The sequence below is a fragment of the Balaenoptera ricei genome, chromosome 15, assembly GCF_028023285.1.
Source record: "Balaenoptera ricei isolate mBalRic1 chromosome 15, mBalRic1.hap2, whole genome shotgun sequence".
In the NCBI taxonomy this organism is placed as follows: domain Eukaryota; kingdom Metazoa; phylum Chordata; class Mammalia; order Artiodactyla; family Balaenopteridae; genus Balaenoptera; species Balaenoptera ricei.
In genome coordinates, this window is record NC_082653.1 from 367,060 (window position 1) to 391,892 (window position 24,833).

The following is a 24,833-nucleotide window of genomic DNA, read 5'->3' on the forward strand; positions in this document are numbered from 1 at the left end:
CGTTCGTAGTTGCTCGGTTTTGCATGAATAAAGCACTGGGAGGATGAAGAGTCATCGTAGAGGGCAGGTGGGGGGTGTGCAGGGAACGGGCGCATGTGAGCGGGCCTCACACCCAGTCTGGACTTCTGAATCCTGTACACAGAGGACCTTAAGAAACTTAGCAGAGAAGGCCTCCCCGCAGCATCCCCGCACCCCACCCCCAGGTCCCTGCTCCCCACTCTGCACCACCTGAGCTCACCCACCCCTGCCTCATTCCTCCAGGACTTGTCATCTACCCGTGGTCGGCACCTTCACGTGGTGCCCCAGCAGAGCGGGGCCATGAGGACGGGAAGATGGCCGCACACTGCTAGCCCAAGGAACAGGACCCTCTTCTTCCCAAGGCCCACCCCCCTCTCAGTGAGCCCCTCCACCCGCCCACCCGGCCGAGGACACGTGTGCCCTTCCTGCACCACAGCTGTTACAGCTGCAGCCGGACGACCTCAGAAGTTCAAGCAGCTCTCACGCCAGGCCGGAGCCCTTCGGTGGGGAGAATCCTGGCCGGCCGGCCACCCTCTTGCTGCAATGCCCGCCTGCATGGCTCTGGCAGCTCAGCCCAGACTCGACTGTAACCTGGCCGGCTCCTCCCCATGCTCCATACCCCTTCCCGAGAGACCCCACAGCTTTGTCACCAACACACCCTCTCACGGCACTGCAGATCTAGACTTTGTGTTTGAGACCGTCTATTTCCTGCCTGCCTCTCCCTAGGGTGCAGGGACCCTGCCTGTCGGTTACTTTGCCACTCTTTCGCCACCTTCCTGAATGAAGTAAGATGCACCACACGAGCTTAAGTGGGTTTTCCCCCAAAGGAATGCTTTATTGACAAATCACCCGTTATCTACTTTAAGGAAAAGATAAATCCGTTATTACACCTGCATCCTGCCTTCCCATCACACCCCATCTGAGAGATTCCAACCCTGGGGAAAGAGCACAGAGCAGCGTTCCTCCCAAGGCACGAGTGTGGACTGCAGCCACCCCCCCCCCCCCCCCGTGTGTCTGAAGTGACCAGCAGACACTCAGGTACCAGACAGCACATCACGGTCGACCAGAGAAGACACTGAGCTGACGGCTCCTCCCCTTCGAGAGTGCACAGATGCAGGCGAGGCCTCTGCCCGCTAAGAGCCTGTAAGGCACAGAGCTGCCCCTCCAGGCGCGCCAGACGTGGGGCCCTGGGTGAGAGGCTGCTGGGCTGTGGCAGCATCGGAGCAGAAACAGATCTTTGTAGCTCCTGAGAAAGGCAACAGCAGAGTCCCAGCTGACCCGACGCCCTGGCTCTGACCTACCTGCGGGTCTGCCTGCCGCTCGCTGGCCCTGGCGTGTGCCACACACGCAGGTTGGAGCCGCTGATCGGCGACGTGCCAGCCAGGCCCAGCTTGCACAGGGGCAGCGCCAGCCCGCTGTGAAGGTGCTGGTCTTTCTTTCTCCCACCCCCATCGGCCAGCGGGAGCTGCGCCGGTCACTGAGAGAAGAGAGAAGCCAGTTTTCTATACGGGGATGGAATGCACTCCTGAAATAAAACACACCACTGGCACAGAGGTGCTGCCCCTCGGCTGGATGCAGGATTTTACATAGTGCTCAAAATCCACTAAAGAACCCTCGTTTATATATATAAAAACATTATAAACAAATAAAACATAAGGCGATATAAGGCGTGCACTTCAGCTTGAGTCCAAAGGAATAATATTTTCTAACTGTGAGGCTAAAGCTGCTTTGCTTAGTTTTACTTTTTGAAAAACCTGCTGCATTTAAAAAATAAAGAATTTGCTTTTGTTAAAGCTAGATCATTAGTGTAATGATTAGGCATCTGCTGATAATCAGCTTTCTGGAAGGTCTCAGAAAATGGGTAGTTTTCCTGTTAGGCATTTTGAAATAAAACTGCAGATCCGGCAGGGCTTTCTGGATGACTCTTCCTTCTGCGACTTAGGGAAGGAGTTTAGAAAACACCACGCATTTTATACTTATCGCTCTTCCCCCCACCCCCACCCCGCTTTCAACATGCTGATCAACTAACAAGACTCCCAACAAGAGCTTGGCTTTGGCTCACACCCCGGGACCCGCCACCCTGTCCGCTTCCTGCTCCGAGGCAGGACGGCGCAGTGATTTGCTGAGCTACCGACAGAAAGGGAGGCATCTGTGTACAGGACATGTTCTCTGACCCATGCGAGCGCGGCAGCCACGTCTCCACGGGGATGGCGTGATTGTCCTCAACACCCGCCGCTTGAGGTTGCAGTTGTGGCGATGAGGGTGTGCTTGTGCCGTGGCCGGGCAAAGCTGCTACGGGCTTAGAAGGGCGTGTGATCGGGCAGGGGTCTGTCTCCACTCCCGGTCGGGGAGGGAAGGTTGTCACTGCCATTCTCTCTGCCACTGACAACCTTAGTCTACAGATGGGAAAAGACCAAGAAAGAAGAACATGAGACAGAGCACACACGCCTAGCAGATCCTAGGCCCGTGCTGGGAATGCAAGGTGTCCGATCTCTACGTGAGTTTATGTGACACGGACACCGCTCAGCGATAAAAGAAACAAATCACCAACACGGGAAACAGGCTGGGTATCTCTCTAGGAAATTAGACAGAGTGAAAAGAGCCAATCCCCAAAAGACTACACGCTGCATGGCTGCATTTACGTGACGTTCTTGACACAACAGAAACGGAGAGCAGGTTAGGGGTTGCCAGGGGTGTAGAGCAGGGGGTAGGCAGGCCGCAATCTTTGTGGGGATGGTGGAACTGTGCTCTGTTGTGACTGTAACAGCATTGTCTCCTGGTTGTGACACGGCAGGATGTTACCACCGGCGGAAACTGCACAAGGTACAAGAGCTCTCCGTATCATTTCCCATAACTGCACGTGAACCTACAATGACTAGTGACATGTCCCAACCCGGCAGAACTAGGCGGTCCAGATCCACTTACCTTTATGGTCCCAACTCGGTCCTCCAATGACTTGAAGGTGGCGGAATTCCTTTAAAGAGAGAGAAAGATGTCAGCATAAGGAGCACATTGTTCTGTCACCCTCCCAAACCTGAAGGAACTTGGGGCTAGGGTCATCCTCCGGAGAGATCCCTGAGAGACGCCGAGGCCTCACTGCAAAAACGTGACGAGCCAAAAAAAGGAGAGGGGGCACACATGTTCGGAGGCTTCCCCAGGACAGAACCGAGGTCAGCCACACCCCCCAACTGCAGGACAGAAGATCTGCATGCCACCAGCTGGTGAGCCCCAGACTTCACCTGGGCAAACTGCGGACCCCTCGACTGGGCAGCCGGGGGATGCCAGGCACGTTTCTGCTGCGCCCTAAATGCACACATCTTGGGGTTACGGAAAGTCCCACGTGTTCTTCACACAGATCTCTCACAGAAGTCGAGCAAGAGGAAAACCAAGGAGCATTCGGGGAGCAGAGAGTGACGAGGAGGCAGAGGAGAAAGCAGGCCAGGCCTGGTCCCACCCAGCCCCCGTCCCCCTCCCTGGCTCCGCAGCTCCCTGAGCCCAGGCCTCTGGAGGCAGCCTGTCAGTGACCCCTGGCATGCTCGGGGGGCAGCAGCTGCAGCAGATTCTCCTGGGACGGGGACATGAGCTCTGCGGGGACCCAGGCTGCACTACAGAGCAGGAGCGAGCACAAGTGGGCATTTCGAGGAGGAACAGGTCTCGGCTCTGGCTGTTCTCAGGATATAAACAGCCACCATAAAAATCTTGGAGACACCTGAGACCTCTTGGCGTGTGCAAGCCTCTCTGCCCCTTCCGGCCCGGCCCTGAGGGCAGCCCTGGAAAGTTCCAGGTGGAGCCCAGTTTGGGGCCTCACCCCCACCAGCTCTTGAGCCTCGAAGAGGTATCTCCCAACCCTGAGCCAAGAGGACGCTGAGGGGGAAGGTGGTCCTTGATTCAGGGGTTTGGGGAGTGAGACGGACCAGCCGGAGCCACCCCCTCCCACCGGCCTCCCAGTGGGGTCCAGCGGGCTCGGGGAGCCGTGGGGGGCGGGGGCACGTTACCTCATGGCCGGCATACTTATGGAGTGGCGGATGGAGTGGCTGCTGCTCGGAGGCGTGGTAGGAGCAGAGAAGGAGAGTTAAGGCGAGGACAGGACCCGCCTCCCCGTGCAGGAAGCTGAGCCCCCGCCCAACCCGCACCACTGAAGCACAGAGAAGCCGCAAGGCTGCCCTCCGGGGGAGAACCAGACCCGGGTGCCCCTCGCGTGGCCCCAGAAGCGTGACACTGCCGGAGGAGGGTGCTGGGACAAGGAAACTAAGACGCTCTTCAGCCTGGGGTGCTAAAGACACTTCTGGTGCCAAGAACCGCCAGGTGTCCCCACGTGACTTCAGAGCAAGCTCCAGAGAGACCAGCAGGGCAAGTAGGAATATTTAAAGTCACAGACTGTTCTGGATTTGGGTTCCAGACCTCCAAGGCAGAGGAGCGGCTTGATCAGCACGAGGTAAAGGACACTCGGGAGGCTGTCTGAGCCGGTCCCAAGCGCCCGCGGCAGAAAGAGCGCTTGCTTGCGGGGAGAAGGAGAGCAGCTCCACTTGGAGGGGCAGGACCGCTCTGGGGAAGGAGGACATGGGGACACGACGGCTTGAGGGCTGGCAGGGCCCCTTCCAGGAACAGAGTCAGGGGTGGGCCGATGGCCACTCAGTGAGGCCGGGTCAGAGCGGGCGGCGACAGGACCCAGCGGGCTGCACAATCAGGAGAGGAGCCCTGCACCCATCACGCCGCCGGTGACCACCTTGCTGTGCTGGCCCCACCCCCACCTTCATCCGCACAGCCTCCCCGGGGCCAGCCGTGCCCGGCGTGTCCAGCGTCAGTCTTACCTAAAGGAGTGTGAGAAGGGCCGAGCCCTGAGAACGGCGGCAGGAGGAGAGAAGAGATGCAGCGTTAGGAGGGGCGCCTGGTCCTGCCCCGGCCCCTCTGCTCGAGCTCCGGAAGAGCACAGGGACCCCAGCGACCACGCTGCCAGAGGACGGCATGTGCCCCCTCTCCAGCCTCTGCCCCACCCTCCCGGATGCGGTCATATACGAGGGACCCTCGCATCTGACTACGCCACAGACTGGAGAGAAGGAGCCCAAAGAAACAAGCAGAGCGAGGGCGTGAGGTGCTCTTCGGCCCGCGGGGTCCGTGCCTCACCCAGGACCCCATCAGCCTGCACTCCAGCTGGGCCGGGGCGCCCCCTGCACCGCGACAGGGCCTGCGACACCCCCAGGGCTGAGAACTTCATGCTCTGGCTCCATCACCACACATGACAGAAGCTGACCGAGAAATCTGAGCATGTCCAAGGGCAGCTGCCCGGGGGGGGCAGGGGGTTGGGGAGGGGGACGAGGCCACCCCAACACGGAGATCATTTCAGAAGTGACAGTCACGTGGCCTGATGTACCCACACCGCTCTGGTGGGCGGCAGGACCTGCTCCGCTCGGCGGGAGAACGAGCCCAATGGTGAGAGGAGGCACGTGTCCCGTCAAAGGTCACCCAGCTGGACGGAGGCCTGACCCTGCTTTAACTGGGCCTTTGGCCCCAATCCAGTTCCCCACCCCCGGGGATGCAGAAGGCCTCTCAACCCAGGCTACTCCTGGACGGGCCCTTCGAGACACCAGCGTGGGGCTGCTGTCCTGAAGGACTGAGCAGCCCCTGACCCTGAACGTGCAAGGGAGACCTCCCTGGGCCTGGTTCTCCTTCTCAAGAAGCGGGCAACTCCATCAGCCTCGAGCTCCAAACCACAGACGTAAATGGGCCTTGGCCTCAGAAACCACCTGAGACCACGTGGTGAGGCGATGGGGACACACCGAGGACCCTGAGACCCAGAGATCACAGCACCACTGGAATCACGAGAGCAAGACCAGCAGCAGGCACACAAGGCCCCGGAACGAGACCCCGGCCAACAGGCCCCGTGACCACACGCCACTTCCTCTGCCAGGCTGACTCACGCACGGCGGGCACGGGACCTGCAGCGACAGGGCCACTCCGGGTTCCGAGCAGAGAGCGGGGGCAGACGGAGCATGGGCCGCGTCACTGCTCCCCCAGATCGAAGCCGTTCGTGTGAGGAACTGCCCAGCCGGCTCGCCCACAGCCGCTTCCACCCACGCCCGGGGCTCTGCCCTCTCGCCTGCTTTCCACCCAGAGTGCTCCGAACACGCTCAAAAGTGAGTGAGAATACTGAACGTGAGCGCATGACACCAAAAAGAGAACGTTCCCAGAAGAGGACGAAGCAGACCTCTGTCACCTGCTTCAGATGCCCTGTCATCAGGCCAGCCTCTGCAGGAAAGCAGAGACCCGAGCAGACGCTCCCCTCGCTCTGTGACGGGCCCTGGGAGTGAGGCCTGGCTGCCAGGGGTGTGTCACCAGCCTGGCTCAGGTGGCCTCGGCAGGCATCCCACGCAGCGTCACGGGAGACCCGATCCAGGGTCACAGCCAGAGTCAAGCGTGAGCCGAGCTGCGCGAAGCCTTGGGAGCAACTGCCACAGGCCCTCCTGCTGCCAGCGCAGCGCCACCGCCCTGGGGGGTCCCTCTTGTGCCCGCATCACAGCCGCAGTGGGCAAGGCCTGCATCCGAGCGTGGCCCGCAGGGACCCCCAGTGTAGAGGGTGCACCCCTGAGGCCCAGACTGCCTAGTACTGACTGTTCAGCTGCTCCGAAGGTTTGAAGTTTTTCAAAATAAAAAGCTGGGGGGTCGGGGAGAGGAGAGGGGTAACGATGTCAAACAAACACGGATAAAACGTGAGCACGGCTCCAGGCACCAGCTGTTCTCTGCTCAGCCGGGTGGGGCCCGGGGCTCGTGAGTGCCTGTGGCCAATCGGCCAGGGCAGGGCTCCTACCTTGAGGCTGGGAAATGCTTACCCTAAGCAGGCAAGAAGGAGCCCACTCAAGGGTGCGAGGTGAGGGGTCAGGGCCAAGGGGACCCCCAACGCCATGGTCAGCAGGCCAGACCCACGGCAACTCCATAGGATTCTTGGCTATGAGGAGACAGGGCAGGGCCGGCAGTGGAACCCGGGGGGCCAAGCCCAGGGTGCTGGCGATGGGGATGACCCGCACTGCCCGCTGTCTCTCACCAGTTAGTCCCAACAACCCCGAGGGAGGCCCTCGTGAGGGCACAGCGAGGAGGGAGCTCAGCCAGGAGTCACACCCTGGCCTCTGGCTCCAAGGAGGCCCTGCGGGGGCAGCAGCGAAGCCCAGAGCAGGAAACTCAGGGTGAAGCCTGGCTTGGGAGCGGCGTGGCCATCGGGCTGGGGGTGGGCACTGCTGCGTGCGGTCCACCTAGTGCCCGGGCCCCCCACGCTCCCTGGCCCCAGAGGCACTCGGGTGGCCACCAGGGTCTCCTCCACTTCTGGGGCAGAACGCTCCGTCGGGGGCCCTAGTGCGTAGCCGCACGCTCTCTGAGGGCAGGCCTGGCAAACACCCCGAGAAACACCATGCTTGTCCTCGACTTGTCCAGGCTGGCAGGCCACCCAGGCTGACGCTGCCCCCAGGCCGAATCGTTTTCTCTCCATGGAACTTCAACAAGAAGCATCGCCTCCACCCACCCCAAGTACCAAAGTTCCCCACAGGCACCAGTGACCTCCCCCCACCCCTCACCCCGAGAAACATACAATTAAATGGCAGAGGCAGCCGGTACACAAGGGTTTGTGAACCAACTGGTCCGGGGCTGGTGTGGCCACAGCTGCGGGCGGTGAGGGGCCCCTGAGGCATGTGCATCTGAGCCCGGAGGCTCAGGCAGGCTTCCTGCAGACCCTCTAGTGGATCTAAACCCCCTAAAACCCCACCTGCCCGTCCCAGGTCTCAGGGTGGAGGTGTCGGGCCAGGGAGTCTCACCTCATGTCCCCAAGCTTCCGGCTGATGGCAGAGCCCATGGTGGACAGGGCTGCTGAGGTCTTCTGTCCTGCCTGAGAGAGGGTTTCCTGGGTCTTCTTGTAGCTGAAAGGAGAAACACCAGTTAAACCAACCACGCTAAAGGCGCAGCCACGCCTCCCCACAGCAAGGACAAGGCACCCAGAGGAAAGAGGCGGCGGTCAGGGCGGTGAGTGAGCCTGGCCACCAGGGACAGAACACGTGTCCTGTCTCAGGGCCCCCAGGGGACTGCATGAGGGACAGACGCAGCACTGCCAGGTCACGACCCCCTACCCTGCAATAACGCCGTTTTCTGCTCTTCCTGTAATGCAGGCTCCCCTCCCCTCCGTGGAAACTTACTTGCCCCACCTCTCTCGACCCCTGCAGCAAAGAGGCCCACAGAGCCCAGGGCCTGCGGCCAAGCAGACCAGCCCCTCAGGCCCTCCTGGGGCTTCTCTTTTCTCTTCTCGTCTAAGACAGTCCTCTGAGGACAGAACAGCTCAACCACACCCACAGGGGATGCAGCGGGCAGTGCGGCCTGTGCCGGGCCAGCCTTCAGACCCCGAGCAGCCCCCCCAGCCCTCCACCCTCCTGTTCTGCGTCTACCATGTCCTTTGAGAACTGGTTCAATGGGGGTGGTCTTGGCGCCCCAAGGAGATGGCCTGTTCCACACCCTCCTGCCCTGTCCACCCACAACGAGATGGCTTGTGACCTCAACGGCAGTGGCACAGGCACGGGCAGGGTGCCTGGGCCACAGGGACGGCAAGGACACCCTCAGGCCCAGGCTGAGAGCCAACACCTACAGCCGCCAGCACCCCACCCCGCCCCGCGTCCAGCCCCCACCAGAAACAGAAGACACAACAGCCTGAACCCAGGAGCTCCTTTCTAGCCAAACTGGCAACCCCACAATAATGGCTCGAGATGGTAGGGCTCCAGAGACGCCAGCCGGCTCCGGCCCTCCTGGCACCCCCAGGTCACAGGGGGCTGGCTCGGACGGCACCAGCAGTGGGGCTTCCCGGCCCCCCTTTCCCATCCACCCCGCACCGTCGCCCTCGGGAGGCCCCACGTGAGCGGCTGCTACCCGCCTCCCTCAGGCCAGCCTCCTACCTGGAGCCCTGCACTCCCCGTCCTGTGGGGACGGCCTGGCCCCAAGCACCCTGGAAGGGCCTCCCTCCCCTCAGCTGCAGCCACTCACAGCACAACAGGGCCCAGGCCTCAAAACACGTGTCGCTTCCCAGCAAGAGTTTGGAAATATCTTGAAATCGCTAAGACATTTGAGTTTATCTCAGTTTCCAGAAGGTCAGTAATATTGGAACACACTGTTAATAACGGCGAAAAAATAATTTCTAAAATCCTTGCTGAAAAATCTGCCTCTGCGTTTTCTGGATTCAAAAACTAGTAAGATGCCTCATTCTGAACCCAGGCCTTAGAAGACCCTGACAACGAGAAATTCCTCCCCCAGTGATAGTCTGACACGATCACAGAACTGAAGTGAACAGGAACTCAAAGTCCAATCACCTGCCCAGCGACCCAGGTATCTGGACAACTGGGGCCTGGACAGGATCCCCTGGGCCGAGCGACAAGGTCCATTCTAGGCCACAGCTGAATCGTACTAAAACCCAAAGTCCACACCCTCCTCTCAGAGGACTTCCACACAGACTGTGGTCGCAATTCTCCCAGGCGCCTTCTGACTTGAAGACGCTTTCACCCGGAGCTGCCACCTACAGCACGGCCGGTCTCAGCATCTCTCGAGACGGTGGCAACAGAAGTGGAGCATCCTGAGGGTGACTCAGAAGGGGGCCCAGGCACTGAATCACCAGCAGGTGAGGCGCGTGCTGTGGGCCACTCTGCAGGGCAGCACCCCTCTGGGACAGATGTGGTGCGGAGGCCAGGGCAGAGCCAGTGTCCGTGTCCTGGTAACTCGGCCCCACCCGCGCTTGCGAGCAGCAGGCTGTGCGGCCCTGGCCGCTGCCCCTCTGGGAATTCCTTTCACCTTTTAGGAAAACAAAGGCCTCCTCCCACGATCAGTGAGCGTGACTGTCAGTCAGAGGGAGGCAGCTGCTGGATGCTCCTCCTCCAGGGTCCTCCCTTGGGGGGCCGTCTCCACCTCCCGCTTGGTGGGGCACGTGATCCCAGACTGCCTGGCCAGAGGCTACAGCTCTCTGACCACAGTGAAAGCACAATCTTATTGTTGGTCTGCAAGGCTGGGAAGATACCATCCAGCCCCACCAGGCACCCCTTGACGACAGAGGAGCTACCTGAGAACAAAGCCACTGTGGGGAGAGTGGAAGGGGGAGGGACACAGGTTGGGAGTGCTGGTCGGAGCCCCGGGTGGAGGGTCTGGAGCTGGGGCTTCTCGCCAGGCGAAGCCTCCCCGTCCCTCCTAGGCTGACACTATCTGTAGCTGTGCTTTCTGTCACCTGCGACCAAAGAACTCAATATGCCAACGAGTGACTATGCGATTTATTGGTGTCCACGCAAAGCACGATTTTAGCTATGATCTACCTAAAAAAGGATCCCATTAGGTGATCACTTCACGACCAACAGAGCATGGCTGCTGAATCAACAGCTGACTGAGGGAAGAGACCCCCTCCCAAATGGCATCAACCCACTCATGACAGGACCACTGCACCAGAGCTAAGTGCTCGGGCTGCACACGCCCGCCTCCTCCCCCCAGGCAGTGCTCTCCGAAAGGGATCCACCAACACACGGATCGCGAAAGAGAGGGTGGCTCCGAGGCTCTGGACGCGGAACCCCGGCAGCGGTCTCCGGCAGTCACCGCTAGGGAGGCACAAGTCAGGCGCCCCGAGAGTGCAGAGCAGCTGTGTCGTGTTGTCCCCGTCCTGGGCTATCACTGCAGAGACGCCTCCAGCCCTGACAATTCTACCACCAGACTTGGGGCTAAGACCTCATGGCCGCTGCCTGATGAAGCGCGTGAAAAGGGCCATCCCGGGCTTCCCTGGTGGCGCAGTGGTTGAGAATCTGTCTGCCAATGCAGGGGACACGGGTTCGAGCCCTGGTCTGGGAAGATCCCACATGCCGCGGAGCAACTAAGCCCGTGCGCCACAACTACTGAGCCTGCGCGTCTGGAGCCTGTGCTCTGCAACAAGAGAGGCCGCGATAGTGAGAGGCCCACGCACCGCGATGAAGAGTGGCCCCCACTTGCCGCAACTAGAGAAAGCCCTCACACAGAAACGAAGACCCAACACAGCCAAAAATTAATTAATTAATTAAAAAAAAAAAAAAAAAAAGCACTACAATCCTGGATTTGGATTGTAAGTATCAGTATAAAACAACAAAAAAAAGGGCCATCCCACCAGCCACACTTGCAGGCCCAGAGCCACAGGGTCCGTTCAGAGGAGTCAGAACCGTGATCGTCGGAAACAGTATCCCAGCAGTTTCCCGTCAACTGGCTTTACAGAACAGCACTAAGATCTCCCAAGGCTATTTTCAGCTTTGGTCTGCACCGTGAGCCTGCCTGCAGCGACGGGCTGCCCTACCAAGCCACGCAAACAGCATGAAACTCCAACCACCAAACCCACTTGGTGCCCGGCTCCCCTCGTGACCCCAGGCTGCAAAGGCTCCACGCACACAGCTGGCCAACCTGGGCTTCCGGGCACCTCCAAGACAAGCTGGGTCACAACCGTTTCCTTTCAGCCCAACAGTGAAGGGCTTTCTGCCCATGCCTTCTGGCAACCACGACAGCACTTCCTTCTAAGCAAGACATCCCAGAAAGTGACTATTTTAAAATACTGCAGGGGCTTCCCTGGTGGTGCAGTGGTTAAGAATCCGCCTGCTGATGCAGGGGACACGGGTTCGAGGCCTGGTCCGGGAAGATCGCGCATGCCGTGGAGCAACTAAGCCCGTGCGCCACAACAACTGAGCCTGCGCTCTAGGGCCCGCAAGCCACAACTACGGAGCCCGTGTGCCACAACTACTGAGCCTGCGCTCTAGGGCCCGCGAGCCACAGCTACTGAAGCCTGCGCGCCTAGAGCCTGTGCTCCACAACAAGAGAAGCCACCGCAATCAGAAGCCCGCGCACCACAATGAAGAGTAGACCCCCCTCGCCGCAACTAGAGAAAGCCCGCGTGCAGCAACGAAGACCCAACGCAGCCAAAAAATAAAAAAAATCTAAAAAATAATAATAAAATAAAATCCTGCACCACCCAGTTCAAAGGCTATAACCAGACTGGAGCACAAATGAAGTGCTATTACCTTGTTTAAGAAACTCAAATAAAACGTCGGGAGTCCTTCTGGACCAGAGCTCTATCAGACAGAGAGCTACCCATGAGGGCTCTGCGCTCTACTTCTTTTCTGTGTGGCTGAGAGCTTGGCGCCTCTCAGGCCACAGGAGTTCCTTCGAAATCTGACCCGCACGGCCCACGCTGCGCCCCCAGCTCAAGAGCCACCCCTAAGTGCAAGAAACCCTGAGAGCACCACAGCTGGAGCCAGGTCTGCAGGGGAAGGAGGGGGAAAAGCACCGTGAGCGTCAGTCCAGATGGCGCCCCAGGTACATCACCAGCCAGAGACGCGGCCCAAGCTCGGCTCCGGCCTCTGATCTGAGGGACACACATCAGGCAGGGGCAAGTTTTCAGTGTGGTCTGGTGGCGGAGTGAACTTCCTTCAGCGTCTGCACCCTCTTCCAGAAGTATTTAAAGGACAATTTCTTTTGTGTTTGAGAGGAGAAAAATTATATTAAAAATAAAATAGCCAAGAAACACCACGACTAGGTCTGAGCCAAGTGCGCACAGCCTCCCTGTCCCTCAGAGAAGCGTCAGGAGGGGAGAGGATGGAGGTGCCGGCAGCAGAGGCACTCACAGGTCCGACTGGGTCACTTTCTCATTCCACTCTCCAAGCTTCTCAGAAGTTTTCACGTAGCTAAAAACAGAAAGTCTGTGGTAAATTATTTAGAACAACGACTTCAACTCAGGTTTCAAACTTGCAAGTGAAATTCCAGGGAAAACAGAGAAGGACCACTTGGCGGGAAGACTGGATGTTCAGCCTGCTTCTGCTCAGCACCTGCTCTGCAGGCCCAGGTCAGGCACCTGCAGGCCCAGCCGCTCTCCTCATGCCACACGAGGGCCTGCTCATTCGACGGAAGCTGTCTCCTGGGGAACAGCTGGGAGCAGCAAGGAGGGCACAGCCCTTGGCCCCAACACAGTACTCTGACAGCCACCCTTCGGGGTTCAAGGCCTGCAATTTCCTAGGACAGAGAACTGGGCCTTTCCTAGGGCAGATTTATGAAAACTGACTTGGTCTTCCTGTGCGGACATGGCTTCCCAGACAGTGGGAAGCGCCTCCCATCCCTCCACCTTGGAGCCACACAGCCGCACTACCCAAATTCCGAGAGCTGCGGCACAGGGGTCTGGGTCAGAGGTCCTGACCACGTCAGCTCATGAGAAGGACTCATGTCCACTTCGGCAGACGCTGACCTGTGGGGACCACTGGAAAACCAGCCTCATTAAGCACCTAATTCGTGTTCTCTCCAATTTAGACCCTGAAACATATTCTTCTTGTCAATTTCTGCTTGCACAGCTAGCTAGCGTGTCTGCCGCCTCTTAAAAACACGTGTGGACTCTACACTTTTTGAATAAATACAAATTCAGTTGCTGGCAAGGATTCAGGGCCCCCAGCTGGCTGCTTCCAAGCGGCACACTTGCTGCCCGTTCCCAGGAGGCACCTCACCCCCAGGACTCAACGCCCATCAAGCAGGTAGAGCAGACACTCACGCGTTAGAGACCTGCACATCATGCCAACCCCTGGACAGGTTCTGCTTCAGGCCCTCCAAGGCAGAAAGGCCCAGCCTCCTCTTCAGCTCTCCACAGTGCCTCTCCTTGGCTGCCAGCACCTGGCGCAGAGTGACAACCTCCTCCTCCACCTGCAAAAGCACGGTTACCAGGATTCAGCCACCACTACGGCAGGAAGTGACCACCATCCTTACACACGTCGCAGTGAAGGCCTTCTCAGAATCACCTAAGAATTTTCCATTTACAGAAACACAGCTCGTCTTAGGAATAGTCTACAGCAGGCATCGGTTCTGTTTGCACGTGGCACCAGCACCTCTTCTGGAGAACTGTCCCGCCCCCCTAAGCCAGGTGTTCTGGCGGGGCTACTGACCACAGTGCCCAACCGCGGATGACAAGCAAGGCCTGCCGGGGCTCTTCCCTGGGACTAGGAACGGCTGTTAGAAGACAGCAGCCCCTTTCTGTCCGGGCTCCGGGTCTGGGTGTGAGTAACAGAAGCGGGGAGGGTTGGCAGCCAGGCCCCATCTGCACCACGGGGGAATTCCACACGTCGGGGTGAGGAAGCAGAGCTGACAGACGGATGGGTGGCCAGAGACCCACGTGATGGAGAAACAACCCTTATGACAACATTTGTGTTCCCAAGGTCAGCTGCAGGCCTCGGCAAAAGCCACTTACACAAGCCCAAAGAAAATTCTCTTTTTTGCTTAATTTGAGTTGGGCAACAGAAAAAATCTTGACAATAAAGACCAGAACCTTCTCATGTCTTAAAACAAAGAGTGAACTACAGAGAGGAGCATCCTTTAGAGCCTTCCTACTTTAGATTCTCAATACTTCCTGCTCCTATGTGAACAGCTACTCTAAAACAAAAGTCCCTTTCTTAAAAAAATGACTGTTTGGATTAAGGCACTAACAACAGCCTAGAGCCCTGCATATCACTAGATTCTGCTTTAGAAAATACTGAAAAAGAAACGATTCAAAACTACAGGATCATCTAAGGCCAAACTATTACCAGTCACCCCAGCAGTGACACTCAGTGACTTGACCTTTCCATTTATGGTGCTCTGGGCACATGGGCTTAAGGGCACGTGGACACACAAGCTGAAATTTTTACGAAACACGAGAGCTTCTTCATTTTGCAATTCACTTCTGAAAAAGACCTTGTGGTTTTCTTCTCTAAACCAACATGTCCTGAAATAAAAGGCAAAACATAAGTCTCCTGGGACTTCTTGCTGCTTCTCCTTTAACCTCTGTTCAATTCAGAAAGGGTGGCTTCCTCTATGGTCTAAAACCTGGTCCTGGGGCTGGGTTTGTCCGCATGACCAGCTCTGCTCAGACCCAGGCCTGGACCCAGGATGTATCAGGACAGGCTTATTTCCGAAGACGGAGCAGAGAACTGCAACAAGCGTGCTCCAGCCTCTGCCTGACTGATGCCAACAAGTTCACTTCCCCAGATTCTGGAATCTCAAGTGAGTCACTATTAGACTCTGTATCACACCGTAAAAAGAAACACTCTTGGCAGTTAGCCTGAATAAAAATTATACGCAGAGACTTTTGTTCTTAACTCCTATTTCCTCTTAAAGAGCTCTCACTTTAAAAAGATCACATGAAACGCTTTTTACAGAAGAAGTATTTTTAAAAGAAAAATGAACATCCAGGGACAGATACATCCGTGCGGGTCTTGAAAATGTCGTGTTGATTCCAAAAGAGAAACTCCCAGCAGATGGTGTGCTCAGAGCAGCTGCCCCATGTGGGCATTCTCCACATGGAGCACCTACAAGGTGCCAGACACACGCAAACCAAGGGCTGCAGAGGGCAGTTTCTGTGGGGCTCCAGGGACCATCTCCCAGGGCAACTTCTCCAGAGCACAGCCAGCACTCTGGCCCCTCATTAGGCTGGGAGGGCCTCACAGTCACCCCCAGATGCACAGCCATGACACAACACCTTTGCAAGCTCAGCCCTGAGCTCCTCCGCCTCAGCATCTGTCAGACCCTCAACAGCAGGAGCCTGGGTGGCCACTGCTGTGTCGACAGGGACGTCCGTCATGGAGTCGGAGAGCAGACCTTTGTTAGGAGAATTCAGGTTGATATCTGCCAGAGACAAAATGCGGTCAGAGAGCATCACATAAAAAGTCACAGAGGAACAGAGGACAGAGGTCTCCACCAAGGGAGAAAGCAAGGGTGCAAGGGCAGGTTTAGGGGAAAGGAGCGGGGGACCCGTGGAGACAACGCCTCTTCTCTGAAAGGTTCTGCAAAGACGGTTTTGGCCACCAGACTGGGAGCAGCCACATCTCAGGCCACCCAGGTTGCTTCTTCAGGTTCTAGAAATGCTGGCACAAGGCAGCCACTCCCTAAATCTGGTTCCTCCTGTAAGAATACTATCTTCACAGACAGGAAACCTTTGTTAAAAACAAAGCCGCTGGATCCAACAGCTCTGCCATTTTTTAGCGTGAAGGAACTTAATACAGCTGTAAACACAAGCAGCGCCACTTTCCAATCAGCGGCTCTGCCAGGGCACAGGCTAAGATGACACACAAGGAACACAGTCGGCCAGCCCCTGTGGGAGTCGGCAAAACAAAATCCGTTCAGTTCATCCCCGACCCTCACCCCGCGGCAAGAAGGCGGCGGCGGTGTGCAGAGGGCACTGCCGCCTCACACCTCTGCTATACCCGGACCAGGTTCGAACCCCTGCGTCACGTTTGTTCTCCACGTTAAACGCGCTTTCCCGTATGCACTAGAAGTTTACAAGAAGAACAGGTCTACGTCAGTTCTTGCCAATTCCAAACGCAAGGCCGTCGTTGTTTAGTACATTACACAATCAGCATTGAAAACATCTTCCCTTTTGATCAGCACATTCTGTGAAGAGACGGGCTCTGTATGGTGTTTGGCACATTTAAAAGTAAATTAAAGGGAATTCCCTGGCAGTCCAGTGGTTAGGACTCTGCGCCTTCACTGCCGAGTGCCCGCGTTCAATCCCTGGTCAGGGAACTAAGATCCCACAAGCCAAGCGCGGCATGGCCAAAAAAAAAAAAAAGAAAGAAAGGTAAATTAAAGGCACGAAGGCTGCAAAACAGTAAAAGTGTCTTTAACTGCAGGTATGTTTGTCTACTCTAGAAACCCTAGAGTCTGCTAAAAATAGGCGAAATGCCCTTAAAACCAAAGACACTCTATTTAGCTGGCCGTGTCATTCCCTTCACATGTCCCACAGCTGGAGCCATGCACTTCTGTGGTGCTCTAGAGATGTTCACTAAATAAAGCTTTTCTTTTTAATCAACAGATTTCAATATTTAACTGAGATCAACCTACGTGGTTTTACTTCCTCGTTTGTATCCGCTATGTTGAACCTACTCAAGTTCAGTAAGTGCCTTAAGATCCCTACAACTTTTCTATTCCTAAAAAACAGATGAAGGCCCTCAGACAGTGTCTGCTTATAAAACTAAAACTGGATCCCACGGAAATCACCCCCAGATAAAACTGTACACTCACGAAACATGCTGTGCACTGCCCAATCACTGGGTGAGACCAAGCTCAGTACCCCCTGCAGGCAGATGCCATTCACACCCTGACTGAGAGGAGACCAAGGTCCTTACCAAAGGACCTACAGAGAGAATTAGCACGGGCTGGTGCAGTAGGCAACACGAGGGGCCTAGAGCCCCTCACCTGGGTGAGTCTCAGCTCAGCCTGTATAATCATCTGCAAAACGGGGGTTTTTTTGGACCATTCTAAAAAGGTTATTCCGAAAATGGAAAAAGATCTGAGAAACAGGCTTGGAATGGTGTCTGGCACATAGTAGGTGCTCAGTAAATGTTTTCTGTCGTTCTCATGACCGGAACCCCATGCTTGTGACGAATTCTAATGTTTAATTAATATGCTGATACAGCTCAAACGATAGAAAAGCACCCTGAAATCATCCAGCGTAGTTCCATCAACGTAGTATTAGCACCCCCTCTAGAGCCCCAGGATGGAAGACAGACTCGTACCACCTCCTCAAGATCTTAAGCTTCTGGGCCCGCTCCACACCCCACAGCGGCCACCTCAAACTAGTCTGGGATGTCTGTTCCGGAAACCGGCCTGGTATGCTGGGTGTGCCCCTGACTCACTGCACCCTTCCCCCTCCAGACAACTCTGCAGTAGGCTGGGCTCCGAGCTGCGCTGCCACCCAAGGGACGCTGCGCCCAACGCGAGGCGTCGCCTCCCCTCCCCTCCCCGGGCGCCGCGCACGGCACCTCGGCCCGCATCCAGGGCCGGATGGAGTGTCCCCGAGGGCCCTGCGCAGGGACTGAGGGCGGCCCGCCGGGCAAGAGTCGGGCGGAGGCAGAGTGGCAGCTACCCGGAGTGACGAAACCCAAGACTCTGGGGCGAAGGGAAGGCGCTGGGGAACCAGTGCTCAGAGCGGTCCCAGCGGGGGCGGAACACCCGCCAGGAGCTTCGAGGCCGCGCGCCTGGGAGAGGAAGTGGTGCCGCGGGATGGGCGGGCGCAGGCGGAGGGGCCCAAAGGCCGCCACGCAGCGCCGGGCCCGCAGGTACCTTGGCCGGCGGAGTCCATGTTTAGGCGGCGGCCGGACCGCAGCTGGCGTCGAAGCCGGGGTCGCGGGCGCAGTGGGAACCGAGCGGCCCGCACCAGGTGTCGCTCGCAGCTTACGCACCAACCAGCTGAATCGCCTCAGGCGCCGCGGCATTACGTGATCAACAGCGCGACGACCCACTTCCGCTTTGATGCGCGCTCCGCCCCCCCCGTCCCGCCCCCACGAGCGGTATCCAATGAGGGAGTGCTTTGGCCAAGTCCCGATTCATCAGCTTCAACCTGATTGGCCGAGGCTGCGGACGAAGCCGGAAAGGGAGGCCGGTCCACCAGCGAGAAGCACAGGTAGAACGGTCTTGAGGTGCACGGGGTAAGGTGGGAACTCGGAGGACCGTGCAACATGGCGCTGCGGGATCCTGGAGGCGGGCCTCTTGGAGGTCTCCAAGGTGTTTGTCCCTGCCTGCGAGCGCCACGGCTCACGTACTTCGGCGGGTCAGACTCAGGCCGCTTGCGATCCCTCCGAGGCCCGACCCACTGACTTTGGGGCTCTTTTTCTTTTTGGGTCTGTCCTTTTTGTAGGGATTTTTAAGTTGTATGGGGGTTGCGCAGAAAAAGGCGCGACCACGAGTTGCTCTCTTCTGGCTGGAGGCGCCCCTCGACCCCGTGTTCTCTCACTTCCTTTTCACAGCAACCCGGTGAGACAGATGGGGCCCTCCCCACTTTACAGATGAGAAAACTGAGGCCAGAGTTACTTGCCCATCACTCAACTAGTTGAGTTGCTTCCTGCAGGCTCCGGAGAAGTGTTTGCCAAACTTGTCAAAGGAGAGGTGTGTAGCCTTTAGGCAACACGGTCCCGCTAAAACAAGTCCCACGACTACCCTTCCTTGGCTACTAATTGCCTCTGCAAGCAATCCTTTAGTGCAGGGGCCGGGCTGCACAGCAGCAGGTGAGCGGTGTGCAAGCGAGCGAAGCTTCGTCTGCCGCTCCCCATCGCTCGCATTACCGCCTGAACCTTTCCCTCCCCCCGTCCGTGGAAAAACTGTCTTCCACGGAACCGGTCCCTGGTGCCAAAAAGGTTGGGGACCGCTGCTTTAGTGGTATTCAAACCCTTGAGGATCTGACCCTTCTGGACAGCATTCCCCCTAACAGTCAAGCCACCCTACATGTACTGATCCCTAGGAAGGAAACCCATTCCTCACCTGGCTAACTCCTTTTACTGTCTCAGCTCAAAGCTCACCTTCTCCCAATAGGTCTTCCTGGTACTTTAGGTCACCTTAAGTACCTGCCTCTGCTTGCACTGGCCCAGGTGCATCCAGGCCAGGTCCTGCTCTGGTGCCGTCAATTATATGCCTGCCCCACTTGCCTTCTTTCAGCTTTTCCAGAGTTTCTAGCTGAAACCACCCTGGCCAGCCCCTGTCCCCAGGGGTTGAGGACAGCCAGTAGTCCCTGCTTCATACAATTAAGGGCAGGTGGTGAGCATGCAACTGCATTACAGATGGTGGTGGGCAGAAGGCTTGTCTCTCATTCTGTGTGGCATCCCTGAGCCAGGAGCAAAGCAGTGAGTGGTCAGTGCAGGTGTGTCTGTAGTCCCACCTGGACTGCCTGCCACTTACTCTGAGTCTGTGCTTCCACGGTGAACCCCATCCTGTAGAAGCCAGGAATGGGGCGGGGGGAGCCCTATGAAGCAGCAGCATCGCACTCCTGGGGAGGTCCAGCTGCTAAGACTTCTACAGCCCTTCCAAAGCCAGTGTCCTTCCATAGTTAGAGGCGACTTGCACAGACCCTTCAACACTCATCTTTCCCAGAGTCATCCTGTAACCCAGGTCAGGTGAAGGACGCCTCCTGGCGTCCCACAGCCCATGTTCACACCATCCTTTCTAGGTGATCAAGGCACCCATCACACAGTGTTGCCATAAACTGGGTCAGGTTAATCTTTGCATTCCCTTTAGCAGCTGGGAGCAGACTGGGACCGTCCACAAATGTTGGAGGGAGGAAGAGAAAGGAGGGAAGGGGAGGCCCCAGTGAGGGAGAGTGCCAGGTCCCTATGCACTGCCCCACCCTCCCCCAGACACCAGGTGGGGATCCTGGGCAGGGCCAGCTTTACTGGTTTGGGGTGGGGGGTGGGGGGTGGGAGAAGGGACACGCAGAAGCACGGTCTACAGCCTCCAGGGCAACTGGAAGTCCTCGGGTTCCAGCGGACTGCAGTGGGTCGCCTCCACGTTCCTGAGGTGCTGGCGAGCCAGGAACAGCGCGACCTGCCGGCGCCGCCGCCGGCTCAGGCCCTGGCCCACTAGCCAGGGGAAAGCGAGCCCGTGCGGGCCCCAGGCCTCCTGGTCCTCCTGCCGGTCCTCACAGCGCGCGCGGTAGGAGCGCAGCAGGGCTAGGCACCACTCGTCATCCACGCGGTAGCGCGCGTAGAAGGCGGCCTCCTGCGCCAGGCTGCCGGCACGCAGCCATCGGGTCACGACAGCGAGGCCCTCGCGCGCCATCACGGCGGGGTAGCGGTGCTGCAGCAGGCGCAGGAGCAGCTCGTTGCCGCGGTGGCCCTCCACGTCGCCCGACGGCAGGGGGCGCAGGTGGCCCGAGGTGCTGACCACGTCGTCCAGCGTGCGCCGGAGCAGCAGCACCGGCCCGGGGTAGCGGCACAACTGCTCGGCCACGTTGAGGTTGAAGTGCTCGCGCACCGTGCGCACCACCAGTCCCTTCCAGCTGTGAGGCATGACCTTCAGCGCCAGCGGCACGAGGTCGTCGAAGGTGGCATCGAGCACCAGCGCGCCCAGCTCCGGGCACGTCATGGTGGCCCACGTGGCCGTGAAGCCGCCGATGGACCAGCCGTAGAGCACCACATGCGCGGGCGGGAAGTGCAGGCGGTGCAGCGCGTACTTGACCACCACGTCCATGGCGTTGGCGTCGTGCTGAGGGAACGGTGCGCCCGTGCTGCCCCCGAAGCCCGGGTGGTTCCAGCCCAACACCGAATAGCCGGCCTCCAGCGGCGCCGACAGACAGCCCATCTCGTAGAAGCCGGCGTTGCCCTCGCAGCAGATGACGAGGCGCAGGCCGCGGCCATGGCTGCCCGGGCGCTGGCGGCGGTCCATGAACATGGTGTCGATCTCGTTGCCGTCACAGGCCACCAGCTTGGCGCGCCGGCCGCGGTAGCGGTCCACCAGGCGCTCCTGGCCCTGCTGCAGCAGCGGCAGCAGCGCCCGCGTCATCAGGAACATGGAGCCGGGGTACACGAGCCAGCGGCCCATTGAGTGGGCCAGCGCGTAGCTGGCGAGCTGGCCGGGCAGCTCACGGATCTGCTGCAGGAGGCACTGCGCCTGGCTGCGCGCCCCGCGGGGCGGCCGCCCTTGCGCGTCTTCGCCCAGCGCCGCGCCCCGCAGCAGCCACACGCCCGCCGCGGCCGCCGCGCACGTCAGCGCCCGGTGACCGCTGCGGCCCCCGGCGGCGGCGCGCACGTCATCCCAGCGGAAGTCCACAGGCCAGCCGCGGAAGTTGCAGGTGTAGTTTGCTGTCAGGTAGATCTTGAACAGGTGCACCAGCGCCTTCACGAAGCAGACCACGCACATGGGCGCCGAGGCGCTGGGCCCCGACAGAGAGCCCTAAGGCCCAGTCGCCGGGCCGGGTCGCGCTTGCAGTGGGAGGCCCAGGTCCGGCCCGGAGGGCGGCGGCAGGGGCGGGCGCGCGCAGGGCCGCCTCGGGACATGCCTCCTCAGGGCTTGGCCCTCGTGGCCTTTATGACCTGGGCCCACCGGGGCCCGGGAGAGACGTCCTCTGCCCGGCGAGGGCCGGCTTTGTGAGTCACCGTTGCCCGGGAGAGGCGGCACTCTGTGATGGGCGCACAAAGGGTTCCCGGGCGCGGTGGACCGCCCCCCACCCCCGCCGGGGCCACAGCCTCAGGACCCTGGCGCGGCCACACCCTCGCCAGGCCCTCTTTGGCCCGCATCCTCCCGGGGCCTCATTAGCCTCTCACCCCACGCCCAAGGCCATCTCCACCCGCGCCTGAGCAGCGTCCGGCCCCCTCCTCCTTGAACTGTAGGTGGACACACAGGCCAGAAATCAACAGTGCTGACCTCTTCCTGGGTCTCACCGGGAAAAATGCAGGGCTGCCCACGGCCCTGAACCCCCGCTACCTCCCGCGGCACCTGCCCGGGTGGGAGAGGGAGCAGAGACAGGACGAAGCAGCCCTGGGGATCAGTCTGTGTGAGAGTCCGCAAAGGCTACGTGGGCCCCCCAACAGGCCAGCCAGGAGGAGCAGCTCCCTGCCCAGCCCTCCCAGTGCAAGGGCGACGCCCAGGAAGTCCCTGGGGGGGCAGCGAGGCTGGCTGGTGGGGCTCTTTGCTCACTGCCTGTGCCCCTGCCCTCCACGCCTTCCTTCCCAGAAAAGGGGGTGAGCGCAGGCTGGAAACCACCCCCTCTGCCCCGACCCTGCCCCCCCACCCCGGGCTGTTCTGGATCCTCTTTCCACTGACGCCTGCAGAGGCAATGACCTTCTCCAGGTGGGTCCTGCCTGGACAATGTTCCTCATTTGCAGCCCCTGGTCGAGCCCTCCTCTCCCTGAAACCACCCCACAAGATGTCCCTTCTCCTTTTTTGGAGGGCTCTCGTGGGTTCTCCTTTCTCTCCTGCACCAAAGTGGGCCGGCCCACCTGAGAGCAAAGAGGGCAGGGCAGAGTCCATGGGGGGAGGCGGACAAGAGCCAGGTTCCGGGGGGGGCGGTGCTCCTCAACAGTTGCCCGGACCTGAAAGGGAATTTGGCAGACCCACCTGGACTCTCAGAACCCGAGAGGCCTGCCTTGGAGACCCCAGCCCTCTGGGGAGGGGGCTCCAGGCCCCACAAGTCCTCTCTGCTCCACTGCCCTGTGACGCTGAGCTGGGGGCATTGTTGGCCCGGTCAGCTGCCGCCAGGCTTGGGACACAGAGCTGAGGACGGCTGCTGCCCTCCAGGGCTGGTGGGCAGGAGGGGCCAATGGGCAGAGTGAGTGAGTTGAGAGGGTTGAATAGCCATCCCCCCAACCCCTGTTTCCAGGTAAAATACAGAACACCCAGTTAAATCTGAATTTCAAATAAGCAACCAATACTTTTTTTGAGTGTAAGTATGTCCTAAATATTGCATGAGACATACTCATATTAAAGTATCATTTATCTGAAATTCAACTGTAATTGGACATCCTGCTTTTTGGTGTGTTTGTTATTTTTTGCTAAATCTGGCAACTCTGCCCCCAGCACCCCTGCCCCCAGGCGCTGAGATTCTGATCTTCCTGATTATCCAGCTCGTGTCCCAGACGGGGTTGCTTCACTCATCAGTCGGGTCCTGAGGCCCAAGAGGGCGGCTCAGAGTCCGGGTGCAGGCTCCGCTCCTGTTCCTTCTGCCCTGAAAGCACTTCTCTTCTTTACTAGGTCCTGGGTGGCAGCAGGGGCCATGGGGGCACCGCCCCAGGAGGGAGCCCGCAGGGTGCCATGCCTGGGGTCAGGGGATGGGCAGAGCCGCCCATGGGGACTCTGAGAGTCCCCATGCCTGGTCCTCCTGAGAAGTCTGCCCCGGCCCTGAGGTTAGGGGGAGCGTGTGGGCGTTTACTCTCCTAGGGACCTCTTTCATAAACTCATATCCTGGTGGGGGGGGCGTGCAGACCCAGAGGCTCCAGGCTCACTTTGCGAGCCCTCAGGAGCGACCCCAGCCGCAGAGCAGAGGCTTTGTCCTGTGCTCAGCCCGGATCCAGGCAGACATGGCGGCCGCGGTGGGGTGGCCCGCGGGATCGTCTGCACGGTATGGTGGACACATCACATTCTGTTTTGATTCCCCGGGGAAAGACGGGGCATGGAGGAGCAGCGTCCTCCTGGGGGTAGTCTCCCATCTTGGTTGGAAATAGAGGCTTCCCTTTGGCCGGGCCCACCTGCCCTTGGCTCCCCCGGAAGAGCAGGAAGCTTGGAGGAGGGGGAACAGCCAGAGACCGGATTCTGGGGGGGCAGAGGTCAACGGGCTGGGGCTGCTGGCCCCCCGGAGCCCTTACCCTGTGTCTGGCCTGGCCCCTGACCCCACCAGCCCTGCCCCCAGCCCACAGGAGCCCAAGTGCCCCAGAACCACCAGCTCTGTTGAGACAGGAAAGCACATGACAGGAAGGGAGTCCTCCTCCTGCTGTCCCCTCTCCAGAAGACCCCCCCAGACAGGACCAGCTGCAGCAGCAGTGACCTCTTGTGCCCCATCCCCCTGGCCCCGGTCTGCTCAGCGAAGGTGGGGCTGTGTCCCCTGTTTTCGGTGCTCAGATGGAAGAGGCCACCCCCCAGTGTCCACCGGGCAGACATCTGAGCGTGCGTCCCCCCTCCCCCACCCCCTCCCCAGGGCTGGCTGGGGTCTCTGACCTCTGGCCTCCACCCCACAGGGCTCCCACCCTCCCCCACTGAGCAGGGCTCCCTCCTGGCCGGTTCTGCTCAGCTTCCCCAGAGGCCCCGATATAGGCTGCCAGCCTCGGAGGAGGAACGGAGGGAGAGAGGGAAAACCAGTCCCAGAGGCTAGAGGGGCGGGGGCAGGATCAGAGCCCCTGGCAGAGGGTGTCCAGGCTCTGGGGGCAGCACCGGCCCTGGGAAAGCTGAAGCCGCCCCACGGGAGGGGGAGCTGAGTCTGCACAAACGCCTCTGCTCAGGAAATGGGGTGCAGGGAAGGTAGGGGGTGGCTCGGAGCCCGAGGACAGGAGGGGACGTTTCCTGGCGGATGCGGGGTCAGAGAAGGGGCGGAAATGGCC

At 59.2% G+C, this 24,833-nt stretch overlaps 2 protein-coding genes across 6 annotated transcripts; both read right to left on the reverse strand.

Moving 5' to 3' along the window:
- Positions 1 to 828: 828 nt before the first annotated feature.
- TPD52L2 (TPD52 like 2) lies at positions 829 to 18,271 on the reverse strand. 5 transcript variants are annotated; one of them, XM_059898953.1, is made up of 9 exons: positions 18,100 to 18,269; positions 15,518 to 15,663; positions 13,562 to 13,710; positions 12,651 to 12,710; positions 7,818 to 7,919; positions 4,830 to 4,856; positions 4,014 to 4,055; positions 2,944 to 2,992; positions 829 to 2,414 (listed from the first exon to the last, which is right to left on the reverse strand). In XM_059898953.1, exons 1-9 carry the CDS (start codon positions 18,116 to 18,118, stop codon positions 2,319 to 2,321), a joined length of 690 nt encoding a protein of 229 aa, XP_059754936.1. In that variant the 5' UTR covers positions 18,119 to 18,269; the 3' UTR covers positions 829 to 2,318. The 5 variants fall into 5 exon arrangements, with proteins under 5 accessions (XP_059754936.1, XP_059754934.1, XP_059754935.1 ...); XM_059898951.1 differs by lacking the exon at positions 4,014 to 4,055; XM_059898949.1 differs by lacking the exons at positions 829 to 2,414; positions 2,944 to 2,992; positions 4,014 to 4,055 and adding exons at positions 2,999 to 3,321; positions 4,420 to 4,563 and having other exon boundaries at positions 18,100 to 18,271.
- A 1,979-nt stretch (positions 18,272 to 20,250) lies between these two features.
- On the reverse strand, positions 20,251 to 21,663 carry ABHD16B (abhydrolase domain containing 16B). The gene has a single exon (XM_059896599.1). It carries the CDS (start codon positions 21,661 to 21,663, stop codon positions 20,251 to 20,253), a length of 1,413 nt encoding a protein of 470 aa, XP_059752582.1.
- Positions 21,664 to 24,833: the final 3,170 nt, after the last annotated feature.